Here is an 18,294-nt window from a genome sequence, read left to right on the forward strand (position 1 = left end):
TGCCCTTCTAAAAATATTCTCTCCACATTTGCAATGCCATTTCTTTCTACTGACTTGTTCTTTTCAGAAGAGTAAATTGATCATAGGCCAATCTCATCCCACCCACATAATGCAACACCTTTATAAATGGTGTCAGGAAGTGTCACGTTATCAACCGGCCCCCACAAGCTTCTGCAGACAAAATCCATTCCAGTAATCATCTTGGTCTAAGATTAATGGCACAGCTGACCACAGACTAATGATATAGATAGCCCAAAATTGTATTGTCAGACAAGACATCTAGGTGCTTATTCCTATGCCTATAGAACAAGGAATAAATTCTCTTGACTATCATGCCTCAAAATACCAGAAGTAATTGTTCATATGAAGAAAATGAAACCGTTTACACTACAATTTTCTCACACTAGCAGCTGGGATACACATCAAAGACTTAAAACTCGTGCTTAACCCTCAAAACACAAATATGTCACAATCAAAACATAAATACTTAAGTCCAAAAAATCAAGAACCTTGGCATATCCAACTCTGTAAGTACTATGCTGTATTTTATAAATCTGAACTTTGATTATCTTTGATCTAAAGTGTTGCCAATGTGTATATACAACGAAGCGCACATCATTAGTATCAAGCAACTCAGATTCTAAGATTTGTTACTTCAATTTCCTAACTTAATCAAAACCATATTCTGATGAGAAGACATTTAAATCAGGATGTGTCTGAAGAGCACCACAGGCATTTGGCTCTCTTATAGCAACAATTTAGGGTTTTATCAGCATTCTTACATTCGTGTTTGTTTCCTACAAGGAAAACTATACAGAGTACCTTTCACAATTGGTTGGAATAAACAAATAAATTACATCATCTTCTTTCATCTTACAAATATTATTTTACTGTCAGTTAAACTTCCCCTACACAGGTAGGGCTTACAAAATAAAACGCACCAGGAAAATTACTGAGCATTCAGCCACAAAACTCAATCTCTTCTACAAAATATGTAATTACTACAGATGTTTCCCAAGAGAATAAATAAAAGGCTGAGAGATAGGAGGAAGGGGCTATATACGAACCTATTTTCCTAGGTGGAAAATTAATATATTAAAATCCCATTAATCCCATAAAGTCTTCATTTCCAGAAAGGACATATTGCTAAATCTATTAAAAATGAAAAAAAGTATTATAGTCTTATTTTACAAATTTTTCTATACTGACTATATCTTTCCTTGAATGTTTAGCAGTTCAGATATTTCAGTACTAGCCTTGGAGACCAAGAACTATTGTCTCACATTTGTCTTGCATGGACATACTACTGAAAGCTTACAGGCTGCCAAATCTAACAGAAATATAATCAAGGCATAAAATGAGGTATTACGTTTGTTAGATTAATTACATCCTTACAGCAAGTTAAATATTAAATAGGAAATTAATAACTTGCAAACCACAGGGCCTTTACTGAAAAAGAGTGCACAAAAGAGAAAAAGTGGCTTCATGAAAATGCAAAGAGTAGAAGCAAATAGAACATGAAGCCTTTGGCTCCTGGTTAGGAATGCCAATCTTGTAGCACAAAACAAGCAACAAGAAGCTATTCAGCAGCAGAGAGCACTGCAAATCTACCATCTTATGGCTTCACCTCCAGCAAGGAGTTAAAGGAAGGAGACTTTAGAACACAGCACAAAGGAAAATACTTCCTTCTTTTATTGTAAATCTATTTACCTTGCATTTAATGCTACCAACCTGCAAGGTTCAGCGCTGTCCTCCACTAGTGACCAGTTCTCTCTTTCTCGCTGTATTCTGAGGGCCTTTTCTTTTAATTGCTTCCCTGGCAGCTTTTCAATACCAGCTTGACTTCAGCAATTAGGACCTTAACAGATTTCCCCCCTCCCTGGGTCTAGGCCACTGAAAAGGTGTTGCTTAAACCCACTACAAACAATTCAATTAATGTTGAAAAATTGCTGCTCTGGAGTACTTAATTAAAAACTCAACTTCTCTCTCCCAAACTTCAAGTATTTTTAAATTAAATTTGTTTTTCTTCTTAAACTGGAAAGGAAAATGTACTACAGGAGAGAAAAAAATCTTCTGAAAAAGTTGGATATTCCCCAGATATATGCACACGAGAAGCACATCCATGCTTAATCACAGCGTGTGGAGGAAAGCAAGGATTGAACATTTCACACAAAGAGAAATGCAAAAGTAACCCTTTGCAAACAGATTAAGAAAGTTCCTTTCAAAAGTGAATTGGCTGCAAAACAAGAGGGTATCAGCAAGAGCAGGTGCTGAGCCAGATGACCTTGGGTAGATCACTGCTGTTAAATACAGAGCAAGCAAAGGCCTTGTGAACATTGACAGAATCAAGTCATTCTTAAAGGACTGATGATAAACCCCTTGGGTATCACTGAGGCCCAAAGGTGTTCCTCCACATGTGGCAGATGTCTGCCACAGTTCAGTGGCACCTTGGAGAGCAGAGGAACCTCCTCTTCGCCCAGCAGCAATCCCACAGCAGTTTTGTGAGTAACATGAAACAGCAGCAATTTCTTGGAAACAGGCTGTGGAGCAGCCATGGACTCTGCATAACAGTGCAGTGAGACAGCTGCCTGCTCTCTGGGGTTGACAGTTCTCCCCAAAAGGGGGGAAAAAAACACGCTAGGAAGTTCCAATTATACTTCTTATTTTTGGGTTTGACTTCTTTTCATAGAAATACTATTTAGATCAGGTCACAAAGATCATTTTCCCATCTCAGTCTCCCCAAGAAATGCAACCGTGTCACAAGAAATTATGCAGAGTTCAGTTGTATGTATGTGCTTGGAAAATGTCCATCATTTTGGAAATGCATTATATTTGAAACTGAATAGCCATTTCACTTAATTAAAACTTGGCTTTAGAGAATAGTTAATGCATGTATGCCCACCTGTGAGCCCAGAGGCATAACAAATAAGGAGATGCATGAAATATCAGATAAAGAGTCTGCAGTGAATTGCAATTGTTTTAAGTATTAAAAGAAGAAATACTACAGGGAGCTCAGATAAAACTCCATACCTTGAACTCTCCTCAACTCTCAACCTCAAGTCAGACCTTTGTATTTCAGAGTTGATGTTATTCTACACTCGATGTTATGCTTATAATAATTTAAAATGCTCCATCCAGAACAGTTCAGAATTATGGACACCCTGAGCACAAACTGCTGAAGATCATTTCCAAGTGTATGTGATATGAAATCTGATGCTGTACTCATGCAGTATAGCTGGTAAAGGAAACAGCACAGGTTAATACCTCTGGATACTGGAAATTTTTATTCCAGGTTTAGTTATTGTATAAATAATTGGCATCACTGCAGAAAATGCATCAGAGTAAACCCAGATTTAATGTAACTATTTCTAAAATACTAGTTGCTAACAGAAATTTTTTATGAAGACATCCTAAGTTAAAATTGCTAGTTTGTGCCAAAGTGACCTCCTTTCAATACTTTAAGCACCTTAAAATCCAGCCATGACAATTGGTACTAAGCATCTCAGAAAATTTTGGAAAATTTTACCAGCACTGAAATATAGTTATTGCCACATATACAAGTGCTATCTAGACAGTGTTAATAAAAAAAAACAAACCACAAAAACCCACCAACCCCACAACAGTAGGTTACTGTCAAACAGGGCTAAAAGCTCTCAGCCAAACCTCATATGAAGAGTTTCATGCCAAGTTGGTCCCAAGACATGTTTACCCTCACTCCCTGCTGTGACCCACCCTTAGGATCCCAGTCCCTACAAACAGAGCCAGCCTTACATTTGCACTCTTACTTAACACTCCAACCATTTCAGTTCTGTGAAACTGTCACCATTTCAACTGGTCACACAACATGCTGTCATCTAATAGAAAGGCATTTGTGCAACAACAAAGTAAAATGGCAGAGAGGAAGCCCCACATAAGTAATTTACAAAATATGAATAAGTATTCCTTTTTGAATCCTTACAAGGATTTTGTTATTTACAAAAAAAAAAAAGGCATTCCTAAGGGATACTCTCACTAGAGGTGAGCAATGCCATCTCACAAAGGATGATTTGCAGCTTCTTTTTTACCTTCTCTTCTCAGGAGCAATGCTGATTACTTACAGCTAATTCATTTTCTCTGTTCCAGCTCAGCTGTTATATATCAGAATCATCTTTGAGAAGGCTATTTACTGAAGTTATCAATCAATCAATTCTCCATATGCTAATACTCAAACAATCTGGTTTGTCACATCAAAGAGTCTTCATCAAGACGACATGTTATAAAATTAAATTAACCATATCATAAGTAAATTGTGCTTTTGATCAAGAACATGCAACTTCTAAGAATTTGCTAGGAAATTTGCTTATTTGATCATATGATGAGTGGCTTTTTTGAGATCAAGGAAATTATCTTGTTAGCTTTTTGGAAACACACTGCATTGTTTCAAACAAGATAATTGCTTTCCTTTTTCTTTATCAGTCTGCTTCCCCAGAAAGCATGGGAGGTGAACTGTTTTGAGCTAATCTATTCCTGCATAACATTTTTGAACACTTCCTGAGAGGAACAAAGCTCTGTCACACATCAGTATTTGCAAATCAAGAGCATCTATACTTTATATATGTCTATATTCAATGGCTGAATCTTATTTCTGAAGTTCTAAGTCCTACAAATCCAAATTTACCAAGTTGCCTGCATTGGTAAGCTTTAAATATTTTATCATATTTACACTTAACTGAAGATAAATCTGTGTTTTGGAGTCAAAAACTCTGACAATACAGGATTTATACAGCCATTAAACTTGTAAATTATTTGAGAAATAGCTATATGTGCTAAAAAAAAAGGTAGCATTGGTTTGCAGGAAGAAGCTATGACATCTATTCATATAACCAGAATATCGAGACAAACATGTAATGCAGCATTCCATGTTTTAATACTGAAAATATTCCTTGCACAAAAAAGGCCAATATTAAGATGGTGGTACTTTATTTGTATGATGTAGTGTCACTACAAATGCATTTCACTGAATTTTAAGAAGCACTAATTTTCATAGTAATATTCCTCAGATATTGTGAGGTAAGTTCTAAAAACATAAGGATTGGAATACTTTTGGTTTTTGTGAACTGAAAGACATAATACTGAAGTATATTTATCATCTTCAGTTGTTTACCCACTGTTTTCATAAATTTTGGTTTGCTTTCACATTTTACACTGTCCTTACACTGTGCTCTTAATCATATCTAGCATCTTCACACACTTCTTGCTGTGTCTGGAATAATCTGGAGAGATTTTATAACTATAAATATGTTGCGAATGACTGCTTATAACCCTGAAAAACATTTGATCAAAACCAACTGGAGTCACAGCAAAGAACAGGCAAGCATTCTTCCTTAACAGACATGAACTTGGCATTCATTTTTGCAGTACTGCAATACTTATACTGATGAAAAAAACCCAGGCAGACATGTTTGTTTATTGCTTTGGTAACCTGTGTGAGGTTGGTACAAGTGCAACACCCCTGCAGGTTATTTAAAAAATGCAGCAGACATCTTAAGGCTTTTATGATGCTCTGATAAGAAAGCTTTAATTTAATATGCCAGTGTTCAATATGTCAGAGCTCAAATATTCTCTCAGAAGAAAGCTTAATGCACATGCATTATTAATGCACTGAGGGAACAGATCTATTGCAGTGGAATCTGACCAATGTCATTAGTCACAGAGTGCAAAGCAAATGTGAAAATACAAATGATAATGGGTAAGAGGACACTTGGCACCCACCTTGTGTCTTGTTCTAGTTTTCCTTAAAATTTAGAAAACCAATGAGCAATTTATGTAGTTTTCTTAGTCTAAATTGTTGTTCACACACTTACCAGGTTTGATAATCAGTGAATCTCAGGATTCTTTCCTCGCTATCAGATGATATGTTCTGTGTCCCTCGAGTTACAAGGTGTGAATTTATGTTGAATTGAAGCAGCAATTTTTCAAAAACATGTTAGACTCTACCTGAACTGTGGCACAAACTCTCTAGTGACCCAAAACAAAGTACAGTGTAATTAAAACTAAAACCACTATTCTGTAAAGGCTGTACAGCTTTCATGTCTGAAGTCTTGTATTTAGGTATTTAAAAGAAAAATCAGATTCATTAGCTCCATACAATTAATACATACCCTAATCACTATAATGAACCTGTCTCCCACTGATTTTTCAGGCATTACTAATTAGAGATGACATTAATATTGCTATTTCAGCTATGTCAAAGCAGCAACTACAATCATAGTACTTCAAAAGGTGAAATTGTAACTGTCCTCTACCTGCAAGATCTTTTCATAAATTTCTCCATTTGTGAAAGGCAATAGTTGAGTAAAGCCTAATTAAAAGATGTGTTACAACACTGTTGCAAGAGACTTTACAATATTGGTTCTGTGCATCTTGAAATCCAGCAGGACTAAAGCTGACACAGCCCTGAGCAACCTAAGCCTTGCAGAGGACTGAAGCCAAAAATCTCTACACACCTCTTCCAACTTAAATGCTTCTTTAACTTGCATTTATGTGTAAGATGTTTCTATACTCAAGTCAAGTTTGCTGACAGTCATTTTTACAGTGGATTACAAAACCCAGTTGAGAAAGGCTTAATTAAATTAGGAAAGTGGACAACATAATGACAAAATAAATTCAGCACAAACCAGCATAAGATATTACATGTCATATTCCACTAATGGATTCAAATATTGTCAGTGGGAAAATATAAACTGCAGCCTTGCATGGGAAAGATCTCTGCTATTGTGGTGATGAGAACACACACCTGCTTCATGCTCTGCTCAAGAAACAAACTACACACAAAGTATTTAGTGGATGGAAGGGGGTGTTCAATGTCAGCATGAGACAGATGTAGCAACAATCAACAGATTTTATTTCACTATTTATTCTATTATCTCATGAGAAAATAGAAGAATTAAATTCTTCCCAACAATGATGAGAAAAGCAGTTGCTCTATAATAAGAAATTAAGCCTTGTAATTAGTCAGTTAAGTAGCAATATAACTGAGGTACATACATAGAATATGTACATATGCTTACCAGAGAGGAGGAACCCTTCACCTTTCAAGGAGTATTTTCTTTTTATAAAGAATGGTTAGCATAAATTCATTGACACAAATATTAGCCAAGTGTTTTTTAAAATAATCATTTTTAAAACCAAAAAGCATGTGTAGAAGAGCTTTCTAGGGGAAAAAAAAAATCAACACTTTTAGCATAAGCTCAATAACATGAAACTATTACATATTTGTTCTGATTCTTCTGGTGTTTTCAATAGGGGAGGAAAAAAATTAGACAAGATGCACTACTAGAAAATATAAAATATTTGTGTCTCACACAATCAGTTTTTGAGATTTTAAATGACCTAGTTATGGCAAATAAGCCATGCACTTTATCACATTGCTGACAAACTTTCATTTAATACATGATGTCTCTAATTTGGCTGAAGGGGAACAGTAATTTGGCTGTACACTTCTATCAATATTATCCTGGATATGGAATGACGTTGCATTTAAACCAATGCTATTTGACACGCTAGACCAAATTTAAACATTCCATGTCTGGTACAGTAGTCTTGGCAGCACTATCTTTGAAAAGATGCTTATTTACCCTTGCAGCTAAAGGCTCATCCACTGCTATGAACAAGAACAAAAGAGCAACTGCTCAGGTTGGCCACTGTCACAGTTAAGCCCCACATCTCTTCCAAGGCAATAAGCAGGTTACACCCCCCTGTGTATGCAGAACATGTATTCACACCAGCAAGAGGAAAGGCACATCAAGGCAGAACTCAGGCACCAGCAATGATGGCTCCTCTTGAAACATCCTCCAGTGGTTTCTGCCAGACAGCTTTAGGAAAACATCTCCAATCCACCAACCAAAGTTTCCATTTTGAGAGCTTGACTGCAATGTTAACTATGCTGCCCCAGGGTCCTGCTTCATTTTATTGTGATATGGAAAATCCAGTACTCCAAAAGAAGCAGCAATTTTGGGTTGTACACAGTAAGCTTTTTTTTGGGGAGCTATGGGTAAATGAGCAGCTGTGGCTATTACTATGTCTAGGTCAACAGCATCAAACTCAGTGCGGCCAGACCACAGTATCATTGTTGGATAAGGATGTGATCTATGAAGAGACTTCAAGAACACCTATGAAATTTTTAGGAGAAGAAGAAATCTAGGGGTTTGGTATATTATATATTTTCTAAATAAAGCAATATTCTGAGGAAAACAGCAAATACCTACTGTAGGAACAGAGCTGCCATAAATAAAAAAACCAATAAAAATAAAATAAATAAAAACTATTTACTCAGTTTCCTATGACCAGTAACCCACCATTTCCAGCCTCCCTCAAAACAAAACTCACCACACACTACACTAACAGAGCTGGATAAGAGGTAGAATATTTTCACAGGTTTTTGAAATTAGCTTTCCAAGAGAAATTTACTACTCTGAAAAGTAACACTCTGGAAATAGCACTGGGGTTTCATCTAGCCTTCCTTTAGGGATTTTCCATACCAAGTATGCCTAATGTATTCCTGCCCTCTGCACCTAAATCAAGTCCAGCCAGCAAAGCAGTGTTCTCCTCTATTTCATACTTCATCAATAAACTTCCCATATCTGGAGGGAAGATATTTCAGCAAATAAACTATCATCACTGTTTCATACACCAGTATAAACATCTACATTCCCCCCCTCAAAAAAAGAGAAATTACAGCCTAGCTGAAATAATTATGCCTCTTAGACTGTTCTAGTAGCAACAAGGTTAATTCTTACTTTAAAATTAATAAGAGAGATCCTAGTTTGTTCTCTTATGTTCTTAGATTAACACTTGCACAAACCTGACTTCAACACACTCTATCCCAAAGGCATGGAAATTTCTGTCTGGAACTCCGTAAGCAACATCATTTCTGATAATCAAAACCCAAACTTATTCACCCATTCAACTGTGCTGGGTTTGCAGTCTTGTAAAATTTTAAGTAATGAGAAGTATTTTGCCCATGGAAGCAGTAATTATATTGAATGCAGTGAATAAGAGCACAATTTTAATCACAGCTACTTTTCAGAGCAGAAGAGGTAATATACACAGTAGACAATGAGAACCCTGAAAACTACAAATGAAACCGAGTGACCATTCAACCCACTTGGCTTAGTTTGTTCCTTATCACCAACTCTGGTGTCTCACCAGGCACTAGAAGATCATTATTGCTACATGCACCAAGGTATGTTTGGGGAGAGATGCTGAGGGAAACATGCAGTGAAGTCAAGTGCATGTAACAGAGTTGGGGATAGTCAATGAGAACTCCAGAAAGGATAAAGCAATAATGCCATTGCATCATGTTGCACCCCAGCCCTGATCCCGCTGCTCCAGCCCCAGTGCCTTAAACGGAACGAGGTTAAACTAGAGGTGTGGCTTTACAAGAAGGACAAACATCCATGCAAGGCACCACCACCCATTTTCAAAGACTAAGTCCATCCTCAGACAGGAAAGAGTAGCATGTGAACTTGCCATGCACAGAGGTGCTGCCTGTTCTGCTCCTACAGGCCAGCAGCAGCCATAACCCCTGTGACAGAGGCACATTCCCAACAGCTGAGCAGTGCTGGCTGGTGCCCAGCACTCTGTGAGGGCAGAGCTGCACTCACACAGCAACACGAGGAGGAGGAGGAGGAGGAAGGGCAGGGGAGAATGCCCTTCCTGCACACAACCATAGAAATGGCTGGGAAGAATTGGGGAAAAAATCATAGTGCTCTTCCCACTCTTCTGAGCTCCTTGCACGACTTCTGGTTGGTTTGGTTCTTTGGGGCACTGGGCCAGGATGCCTGAAGAGTGATGAAGAGTCACGATGCTGAAGTTGATAAGTCTGAGTGCCTCACTTCTCACACACATGTTAAGTAAATATAATTATGATATCACACAAAGCACAGCAGGGAGAGCAGGGGGACAGAAAGAGGTACACATGCAAATAAATACCTCCTTCCATCCCCAATTATGCCACCCAGAAATTTTTGCCAAAACACGTCATTTTTGCCTTCAGTAAAAATCAGCAAGATGGGAAACCTAGTAAAGAGGCTTTATTGTATCTGTCCTCAGCTTCTCCTTCCATATGTTTCTGTTATATCAGAAACACCCATCATACTGAGGTTTTTAACAATTATCTATAATTTTTGAGGACATTTCACTCAATTCAGCTCACAATATCCTTTTTCCTGAAACCACACGCCTTTACAACCACATCCAAACCCACCATTGCTAATGCTGTCTGTGTTCACTGGGAGCCTCTTACTCCTCCCCTCACACTTTCTTTCCATAAAGCAAGCATCACCTGTCATCCAATCCCCTTGTGCATGCTTTAAATTTAATCACGATACCCAAAGTGTCAATAATCATGTTTGTCTTTCTGACAAGAATCAGAAATGGAAATTAAGTTCATGCTGCATAACAATAATGTAATCTGCAGTGCTGCAACTGAACACTTCCTTTTCAAGAAGTCTAAAGCAACCTCCTCTCACTTGAAAATATACAAAGGAAATCAGCCTTTTGAAACTAAATCTAATATGCCAAGCAACTTGATTCAGCTGCTAACTAATAAATTAGATTAAAACCCCTTAGGAAAGATGCCAGCATCCTCTCCCAAACCACCAGCATCACCTTTCAGAAACATACTTCAATTAGTAAAAATTAAAATGGGATAGGAAAGATGACATTATTCTGATATTTATTGTTAATATAATTATTATTTCCCCATGGTTGCTTAAGACATCATTACTAAAGCAGTTTTAGCAGCAAGGTTGGAAAATACTACACAGCCTAGAGTGCCCTCTTCCTTTTCCAAGAGGAATTTCAGGGAAATACTGTTGATGAAGATGTCAATCAGTTGTTTCTCAGAATGTAAAATAAAATAGATAACTAGACTGTATTAAAACATGAAAAAATTTCAGAGTAATTTAGGAAAAATCCTTACATGAGTGATGAATGTGATTCTACCTTAATAAAAATATACTTACAGAGCCATCTGAAATTGTTCAAGCCATTTTTTCTTTAAGTCTTTAGTTTTGCAATAAACTTCTAAACCATTTTCACCTTGGATATGAATGAGGTAGAAGCCGTAAGACCACTGCATAAGAAGATAGGTAATACAAAAGTCATCAGTTATGAAGAAACAAAAGTGGAAAAAAACCTCTAAAAATAACAAAGCATTTGTATATTCTTTAATTCATTTATTTTGGGAACAGTAAGACCACTTTATTGTGTTCCCTTAGAATCACTTACTCAAACATTTTAATTACCTCAAAATAAACAAAGTTGAAGTCTAAATATTCACTCCAACTTACATTTAAAATGAAAAACATCTTAAATAAATTGCATTCACATTTTAAACTCCCACAAAATGTTTCAAATTCTCGCTAAAAATAAACATTTTATGTGAATTAGCAACAAATATTTACCTTCTTATTTTCTTTATCAGTAGTAGGGTTATTTGTAATTTTGTATTTCTGAAGATCTATTATTTCCTTCATTTCATAATTATCCCCTCTCCGTTTGCAAACAATGACAGCTAGATCAAACAAGAAGATATGCCTATGAAAATATAATACAGAGATGGTTAAAAACACTCCAGAAAACTAACACCAAAAAGTCTTGTTTTACACACTTTTGCCAGTGGCACTTAAAACTTTGAAGATGAAGAACTAAACTACTGGCTAATAAAACAACCAACACTGAAAGTACTTTTGCTTAAGACCAACTCCTTGTAAGGGACTTAGTGCTCTTAGACAATAACATAACTAATTTTTCCTTCATCACTTTGCACTTTCCCTTCATCACTTTGCACATTCACTTGGTCAATGGTAGACAGGCTCTGTGAATGCCAGTGGAATGGAAACCCTCGCATTCCACTGCGAGGAGTGAGCTGACCTCCAATCTATCAAGAGTTACTTCACAGGTTTTCAATAGCAAACACCACAAGTTATGCCATCACCTGTCTTGCCTTGCACGTTTGTCTAACGTTGTTATCCGTATTTCCCCATCACCTTGAGGTCTGCCATACTGTAAGAGGGAATGGTTCTGAAATAGAATGAAATGTATGACTCCATACAGCAACAGTGTGAAGACAACAACACATTCAAATGTTAGACCACTCACTCCTTTTACCCCAGTAAAGGACTTTTCAGGCCAGGAAACAGCTTTTCATCACTAACTTAAACTAACTACTATAACAAATCAGTCCATTCTATCTTTGTCTTCAGATGGGAAAGGGTTTCCCATTGCAAAAACATCTGGTAGTCACTACACACATACAAATATATTTAACTACCGATACCCCAAACAGCAAGAGTTATGTACTTTACATGCATGTCATTCTAAACCAAGCAAAATATACTTATACTTAAAGATTGTCAAGAACATTATAAACTCCTATGAAACAAGGACAAAATATATCTAGATGTTTGATCAAAAGAGATTTTTAAATTATATGTAAATTTAAAAATCACATACCAAATTCTCTATTGATAGTTGAAATTGTCTAATTTCCCGAAGTGTTTCGTTATCTCTCTTTACTTCATTTACATATTGAGCCAAGTCCTAGAGTATCAACAGCAAAAGAAGGAAAAGAATAACTTGTCTATAACAGACTGCTTTAATAGATTATTTTGACAAGTTTATTTCTAATTTTATCTTTGTTTAGTCTACATATTTAGTAATTTCTTTTGAAATTCTCTTTAACATTCAAGAATTACCAATATGTATGCCTAAATAAAGAAGGAAAAAAGTGTCTGCAGATCTTCAATAATATTTCTAACACTCTTCATGATATCCATTGGAACATGAATTTACTATCAAGAAAGAGGGAAATAAGTAATGAATTCTTAAAAAGAGCTGATTTTTTTTCTGAATTTCCTCAGTGTTTTATTTTCAAGATTAAAGATGGAAATGAAATTTATGCAGCTCACCACTGAAAAAGCAGTCAACATCCAACCTGGGAGGTAAATAGGAGGTAAACAGAGAATACAGCAGAAAACATATTTAAGGCAGCTCAAAAGCAGAATATAAGGTGTAAAAAATCATAAACCTGGGTGCTTATAAGCTAAAGCCCCAGAAGGGGGATCTTGCTCCTACTGTAGCACAGCAGAGAGAAGCCATTACACAGCAGATTTGAAAAGGAGCTTTTGAAGGGATATACTACCTGAAGTCACAGGGTGGGATCATTTTTTTGCCCTTTACCAGAACATGTACTGCACACATTTCACTAAAGCCTTTAAAATGCTCTGAAGATGCTTGAGTAATAGTGACAATTTGCTGGGGCTTCTGTGTTTATGGCTAGAGATGAGGAGTGAGCAGAAGAGGTAATTGGTAGAGTCAGGAATGCTGAGAGCAGCAGTTGGAAAAGGCATTCTGATCTTCCTAACTTGCTTCTACAGTATCCCTTCAATATGGTCACAAATTTGGAGGGTGGGAGGACAACACATCTTCTCCCTAAGATGTTTTTAATCAAAATCTATGAATAGCTGCAGTCATTATGCTAGCTTCCCAAATGGATCTGTGCAGGATACATTCACGTCAGTCTTAAAAGGCTTGGGTTAGAAATTAAAAAACCTCCTTTCTTGCTGCCAAAAGAAATCCAACAGCGTAATCCTTCCAAGAATTTTCTTTCCTGGGGGGCAGTACCACTTTGCTAGCAGTTTTTCCAAAGACATTTTCCTTTTGTCTCTCTTGGTGAGAGACAGCAGGGTTTTTAGAAGCAAACACCAGTGCTACCCTGTTATTTTTACTACAATGGCAGGGACTACAATAAATCAGAATGGGAATAATGCTGCAACCTTAAGGAGAGACAATCATACCTCAGGGGTTTGTGGGTTTGGAGGGGGTGGGGGTGAGGTTTTGTGGTATTTTGTTTGGTTACAGCCTGCCAGCCAGTGCACATCTGCCACAGCCACTCTGGCAGGAGATTTCTTTGATTTTTACATCCAACAGACACCAGTGAAGAAACCCAGCAAATTGGCAAGAAAGGGCAGGGGTAAAACAGAGTTATTTTCCAAGCCAATTAGCAGCAACCAGGATGCATGGCCTGCCACTAGAGGGATGAACACTGTGCCATTTCTTTTCAGGCACCTCTCCAAGGGAAATTATCATGGTGCCCATCCCTCTAAATTTACTGCACAAAAACAGGTAACAAGAAAAGGGAGCTAAAAATCTCATTTGTGAGCTGGTTTGTATTCCAGGCATTCAAGGCAGTCACAAAATACGAGACAGCTGTGTGACCCAAAACTAACTTAGTCTGACTTCAGCATCTACTGTGGACCATACAGATTACAACAGGAGATATAATTTATGTCATGTTGGCTCCTTTCCCCACAGAGAATAGAAAAAACTTCCCAATTCCAGCACATGAATGTCACCATTCATGCCATGAAGGCAACTGAAGCAGACCAGTGCTTTGTTTCTGAAGCTGTGCAGAGGAGCACATAATATATTACCTTATGCACAAGACAGCACAGTTATTGTATAAAGCATTTGTTTGTACTACTTGCAGGTGAATCTATAGTGACAGGTACCCTACCTCCAGAAAGATACTACTGCTTTCAAAGGTAATGCCACAGAGATCATATTAAGATGACAGAAAAAGGTCTTGTAAACAAAGAGAGCTCTCCACCTCACTGGGAAATAACTGATTTTGATTCAAACTGACTTACAGTAGTAGAAATACTCCTAAATTGCAGAAGCAAGACCAACATTATTGAAACACCTATTTTTCAGCAGATGCAAAAGTAACCCAAAATGGGAAAGTTCCATTTCACAAGCCCTCTGCTTCAGAAAACTACTGAACTTGTTTCCCAGACTTGAGCAAAACCATCAACTTTATACTTGCCATGACATACAAAGCTCACAGGAACCTGTGACAACATGTTTGAAATGTTGTGAAGAACATGATCTGATCCAGGAAGCAGAATTCTGAGCTACCATTCTAACCACCAACAGACATAAATACTTCACTGCCTTAAATACTCACCTTCATTGCATCAAGTGCCAGTTTTAGATTTGCCTTCTCCATGGCATCAGGAGTGTGCTTTACCAGCTCCTGTGGACAGAGCAGTTAAAACCTTCCACCCACTGTTCGTCATTTTTATAATTTAAATCATCATTACTCATCCCCACCCCCAAAAAACACAGAAGCCAAAACCAGAAAACATAGCCCAAGAATAGGCATTTCCATGCCCAGAGTGAGCAGCCTATCAGTGAGTGGGGACTATTGCAAACAGTTAATTGGCAAGCGTTTAGGAATGATTGCTGCACAGCCTAAACACTGACTTGAGCTGCTAATGAACCATCACGAGAAGTGAATTTGGTCTGTCTAGCACTTCAAACCTGCCAAATCAGATCATTACTGTATGTGCATGCTGGAAGCCCAGGTAAACAGCACTCATTTCATTTACACATTACATTACATTTACACATTACATGTTCATTTGCACATTGCTATATGGAATTTCATCCTATTCCAAATCATGCCCTTGTCCACAGACAGGGATCCATGTGGGCAGTAAAACCTCGACTGAAGTGTGCACAGCTTAGAAGTCACTGTCTCATCATACCTAAGAGGAAGCGGACTCAGAAAACATACTGAAATCAAATTGACGTGTTCAAAGAATTCTTTTGGCCACTTCCCATATGGAAAATACAGAGTCTTTTGGGGGCCTTATGAAGTAGAAGTGTAACCTCTTGGGGAAACAGGCCATTTCTTCTCTATAATTTGAGGTAATAATTATACATTTCAGCTCAGATAACTCAGTAAAATCATAAGAAATGGAATAGTATTTTTAATACATATATTACAATTAATAATTCGTACTTATATTTGCATTGCAATTCTAATAATTTACTCATTATTTTCTTTCCAAGTCTGTAAAATATTTTTCTTGTACAACATATATTGTAACACAGAGCATAGTGACATTGTATATCATCTTTCCACAATATACAGTTTGACTATAAAATCATGAGTCATATCTCATAAGATTTTTTAAAAGAAGTTATACCATTAATTTTGCTTTTTTCCAATTTTGCATTGATCAAAATATTGATGACTCATTTACAGAAGTATTTCAAAAAATCTAATATTACAAAAAGTATGTTGTTCTGCAGAGTAAAAATTGTGCTCCATATATAAGTAGTAGATCTTTTTAAAATGACATTTTACAAGCATCAGCAGGGTTGACGGTCTAATATAGTAATACATTTCTTCTCAGCTGAACTAATGAGTCTCCTGGCACAGCTATCAAATTAAATTTATAAGACTCTCCACCCTTATTACAGGACTAACTGCAAAAGCTAATGCTTTGTGGGTTATAACAAGAAGCATTTTAAAATAAATATGGCTTAATTGCAATTTATGACAGCAAATATCTTAAAAGTATGCTGTATGTATGGCCCAGCTTCCTGTTTTGGAGGGCAATGGTTCACATTTCCAAGTACCATATTTATGGTTTGGTACTACTAACCATTTTAAGCACACCAACAATAAAAGGTCCAGAGACTGAGGAAACAATCATGTTTTGTTTTATTTCCCCCAGATACGCTTCAGCTCTAAGAAATTATCTCTGGGAGAAACCCTGCACTTGACTGAATTTTATTTCCTAACATATCTAGGGAAGCGTCAATCACCTTCCTTTGATAAAGATATTTGGCTTTCATTTTTACAACCCACTGATGATAAACAATCACAGTTTTGCTCTCAGCCCCCTTAAATTCCAAAAATAAAATACCTGGAGCAGTAGGTGATATTTGAGCACTCTTTGCATTGGAACCACTAAGAGATCCCGCAATGTAAATTTCCCATTATTGGCCCTCTTAGAACATTCCTAGTTCAAAGCAGAAGAAAGAATAAGACAGTAGAGCTAGAAAATAAACCTATTCAAGTGATACATATGAAAATTCAGTGACATATAAGCAACTGTCTTAAGCTTGTGATAAATAGTAGCAACAAAACGAAGAAAAACATTTGATATGGCAAAACCAAAAAAAGCCTGCATTTAGTCACATGTTCTCAGATATTTCAACGTGCATGAGAGAGCAGAACAAAGGCAACAGAAATCAGGCATTCCACACAGCTAAAAAAATTATATATTCCTGTGGGAAGGGAAAAAAAGCAAAAGATAATCATGGAAACTACAGGCCAGTCTCACTTCAGCACTTCACTGCAAAAATTGTGGAGCAAGTCCTCTGGGCATCAATATCTGGGCACATGAGGAAGGTATGTGGGGATATCCATGGATGTACCACAGGTAAGTCAATGCCTGACCTACTTGACTAGATCTGTAAATGGGTGAGGACAGTCTGCCTTGACTTTTCCACAGCTTCATCTCTCACAGTAGAGTAATATCCAGGTTGGGGTGTTCTGCTCCAGGTCTAGAAAAAACTGACTGAATTATGAGGCTCAAAGAGTGCAGTGACTGATGTTTCCTGCACCACCTGAGGGACAGCTGCAAACAGAGCTCTTCAGGGCTCTGTCCAAGGCCCCCTTCCCTTCAGTGCCATTGGCAGTGATCTGCAGCAGAAGAGAGGACACCCCAGCAGGGCTGCAGGCAGCACAGGGTGCAGCCCAGGGAGCAGCTGACACCGCCCAGGGCAGGCCCAGCACAAACCTCACACGAAGGCAGGAAGGCAAAGATGAAGTCCCTCGTCCCATAGGCACTAGCCAGGGACATGCTGACCCTGAGGGCTCAGCAGGTGGGCAGCAGCCCTGCAGAAAGCACCATGGGGCCGTGGCAGACAACCCTGAGGCTACAGGACAAGGGCTTGTGCAGCTGTTGATCCTGCAACTCTGTTTCAGCTGAGACACGCTGATAAATGGAAGGCTACCACTGATGGTCACACCCTGAGAGAAAACCCTAACTCCACTAATGTCAGTGGCAAAGCTCCCTTCACTTCAGGACCAGGATGCGCACTTTTGTACATGCAGCACATTTCCATTTGATCAGAGACTCCAAAAGACTGAAGGGAAACACACCAACTCATCAGTCCAGCTAGTTTCATCATCATAAAGGTTTTGACTTCAATGAAAGCAGGACCTAGTCACAGAAACACATGGTATAAGGTGCATACACATATACACATATTAAAAAATACTGATACCTCTAACTTCAATTTAACATCTTCTTTTGTCTTAGAGATATTGTCTAAGCACGATATTGCTATCTCCACTTGACTGCAGTACTGTCCATAAATAACCAACCTAAATCAAAGCAAGAAAAAGAATTGTTTATTTAAGAACAACCCTTGATCATTTTTTCTCAA

General features: G+C 37.6%; 1 protein-coding gene across 1 annotated transcript in view; it reads right to left on the reverse strand.

Moving 5' to 3' along the window:
• VAV3 (vav guanine nucleotide exchange factor 3) overlaps window positions 1-18,294 on the reverse strand; it is a 138,705-nt gene that overhangs the window by 62,005 nt on the left and 58,406 nt on the right. The window contains exons 9-15 of the mRNA XM_030226704.2: window positions 18,133-18,232; window positions 16,764-16,859; window positions 15,011-15,079; window positions 12,499-12,585; window positions 11,981-12,066; window positions 11,448-11,580; window positions 11,007-11,116 (exon numbers count right to left, since the gene is read on the reverse strand). Coding sequence (XP_030082564.2) covers window positions 11,007-11,116; window positions 11,448-11,580; window positions 11,981-12,066; window positions 12,499-12,585; window positions 15,011-15,079; window positions 16,764-16,859; window positions 18,133-18,232 — 681 coding nt within the window. The remainder of the gene's footprint in view (window positions 1-11,006; window positions 11,117-11,447; window positions 11,581-11,980; window positions 12,067-12,498; window positions 12,586-15,010; window positions 15,080-16,763; window positions 16,860-18,132; window positions 18,233-18,294) is intronic.

This window comes from Serinus canaria, chromosome 8 (genome assembly GCF_022539315.1).
Source record: "Serinus canaria isolate serCan28SL12 chromosome 8, serCan2020, whole genome shotgun sequence".
NCBI classification, from domain to species: domain Eukaryota; kingdom Metazoa; phylum Chordata; class Aves; order Passeriformes; family Fringillidae; genus Serinus; species Serinus canaria.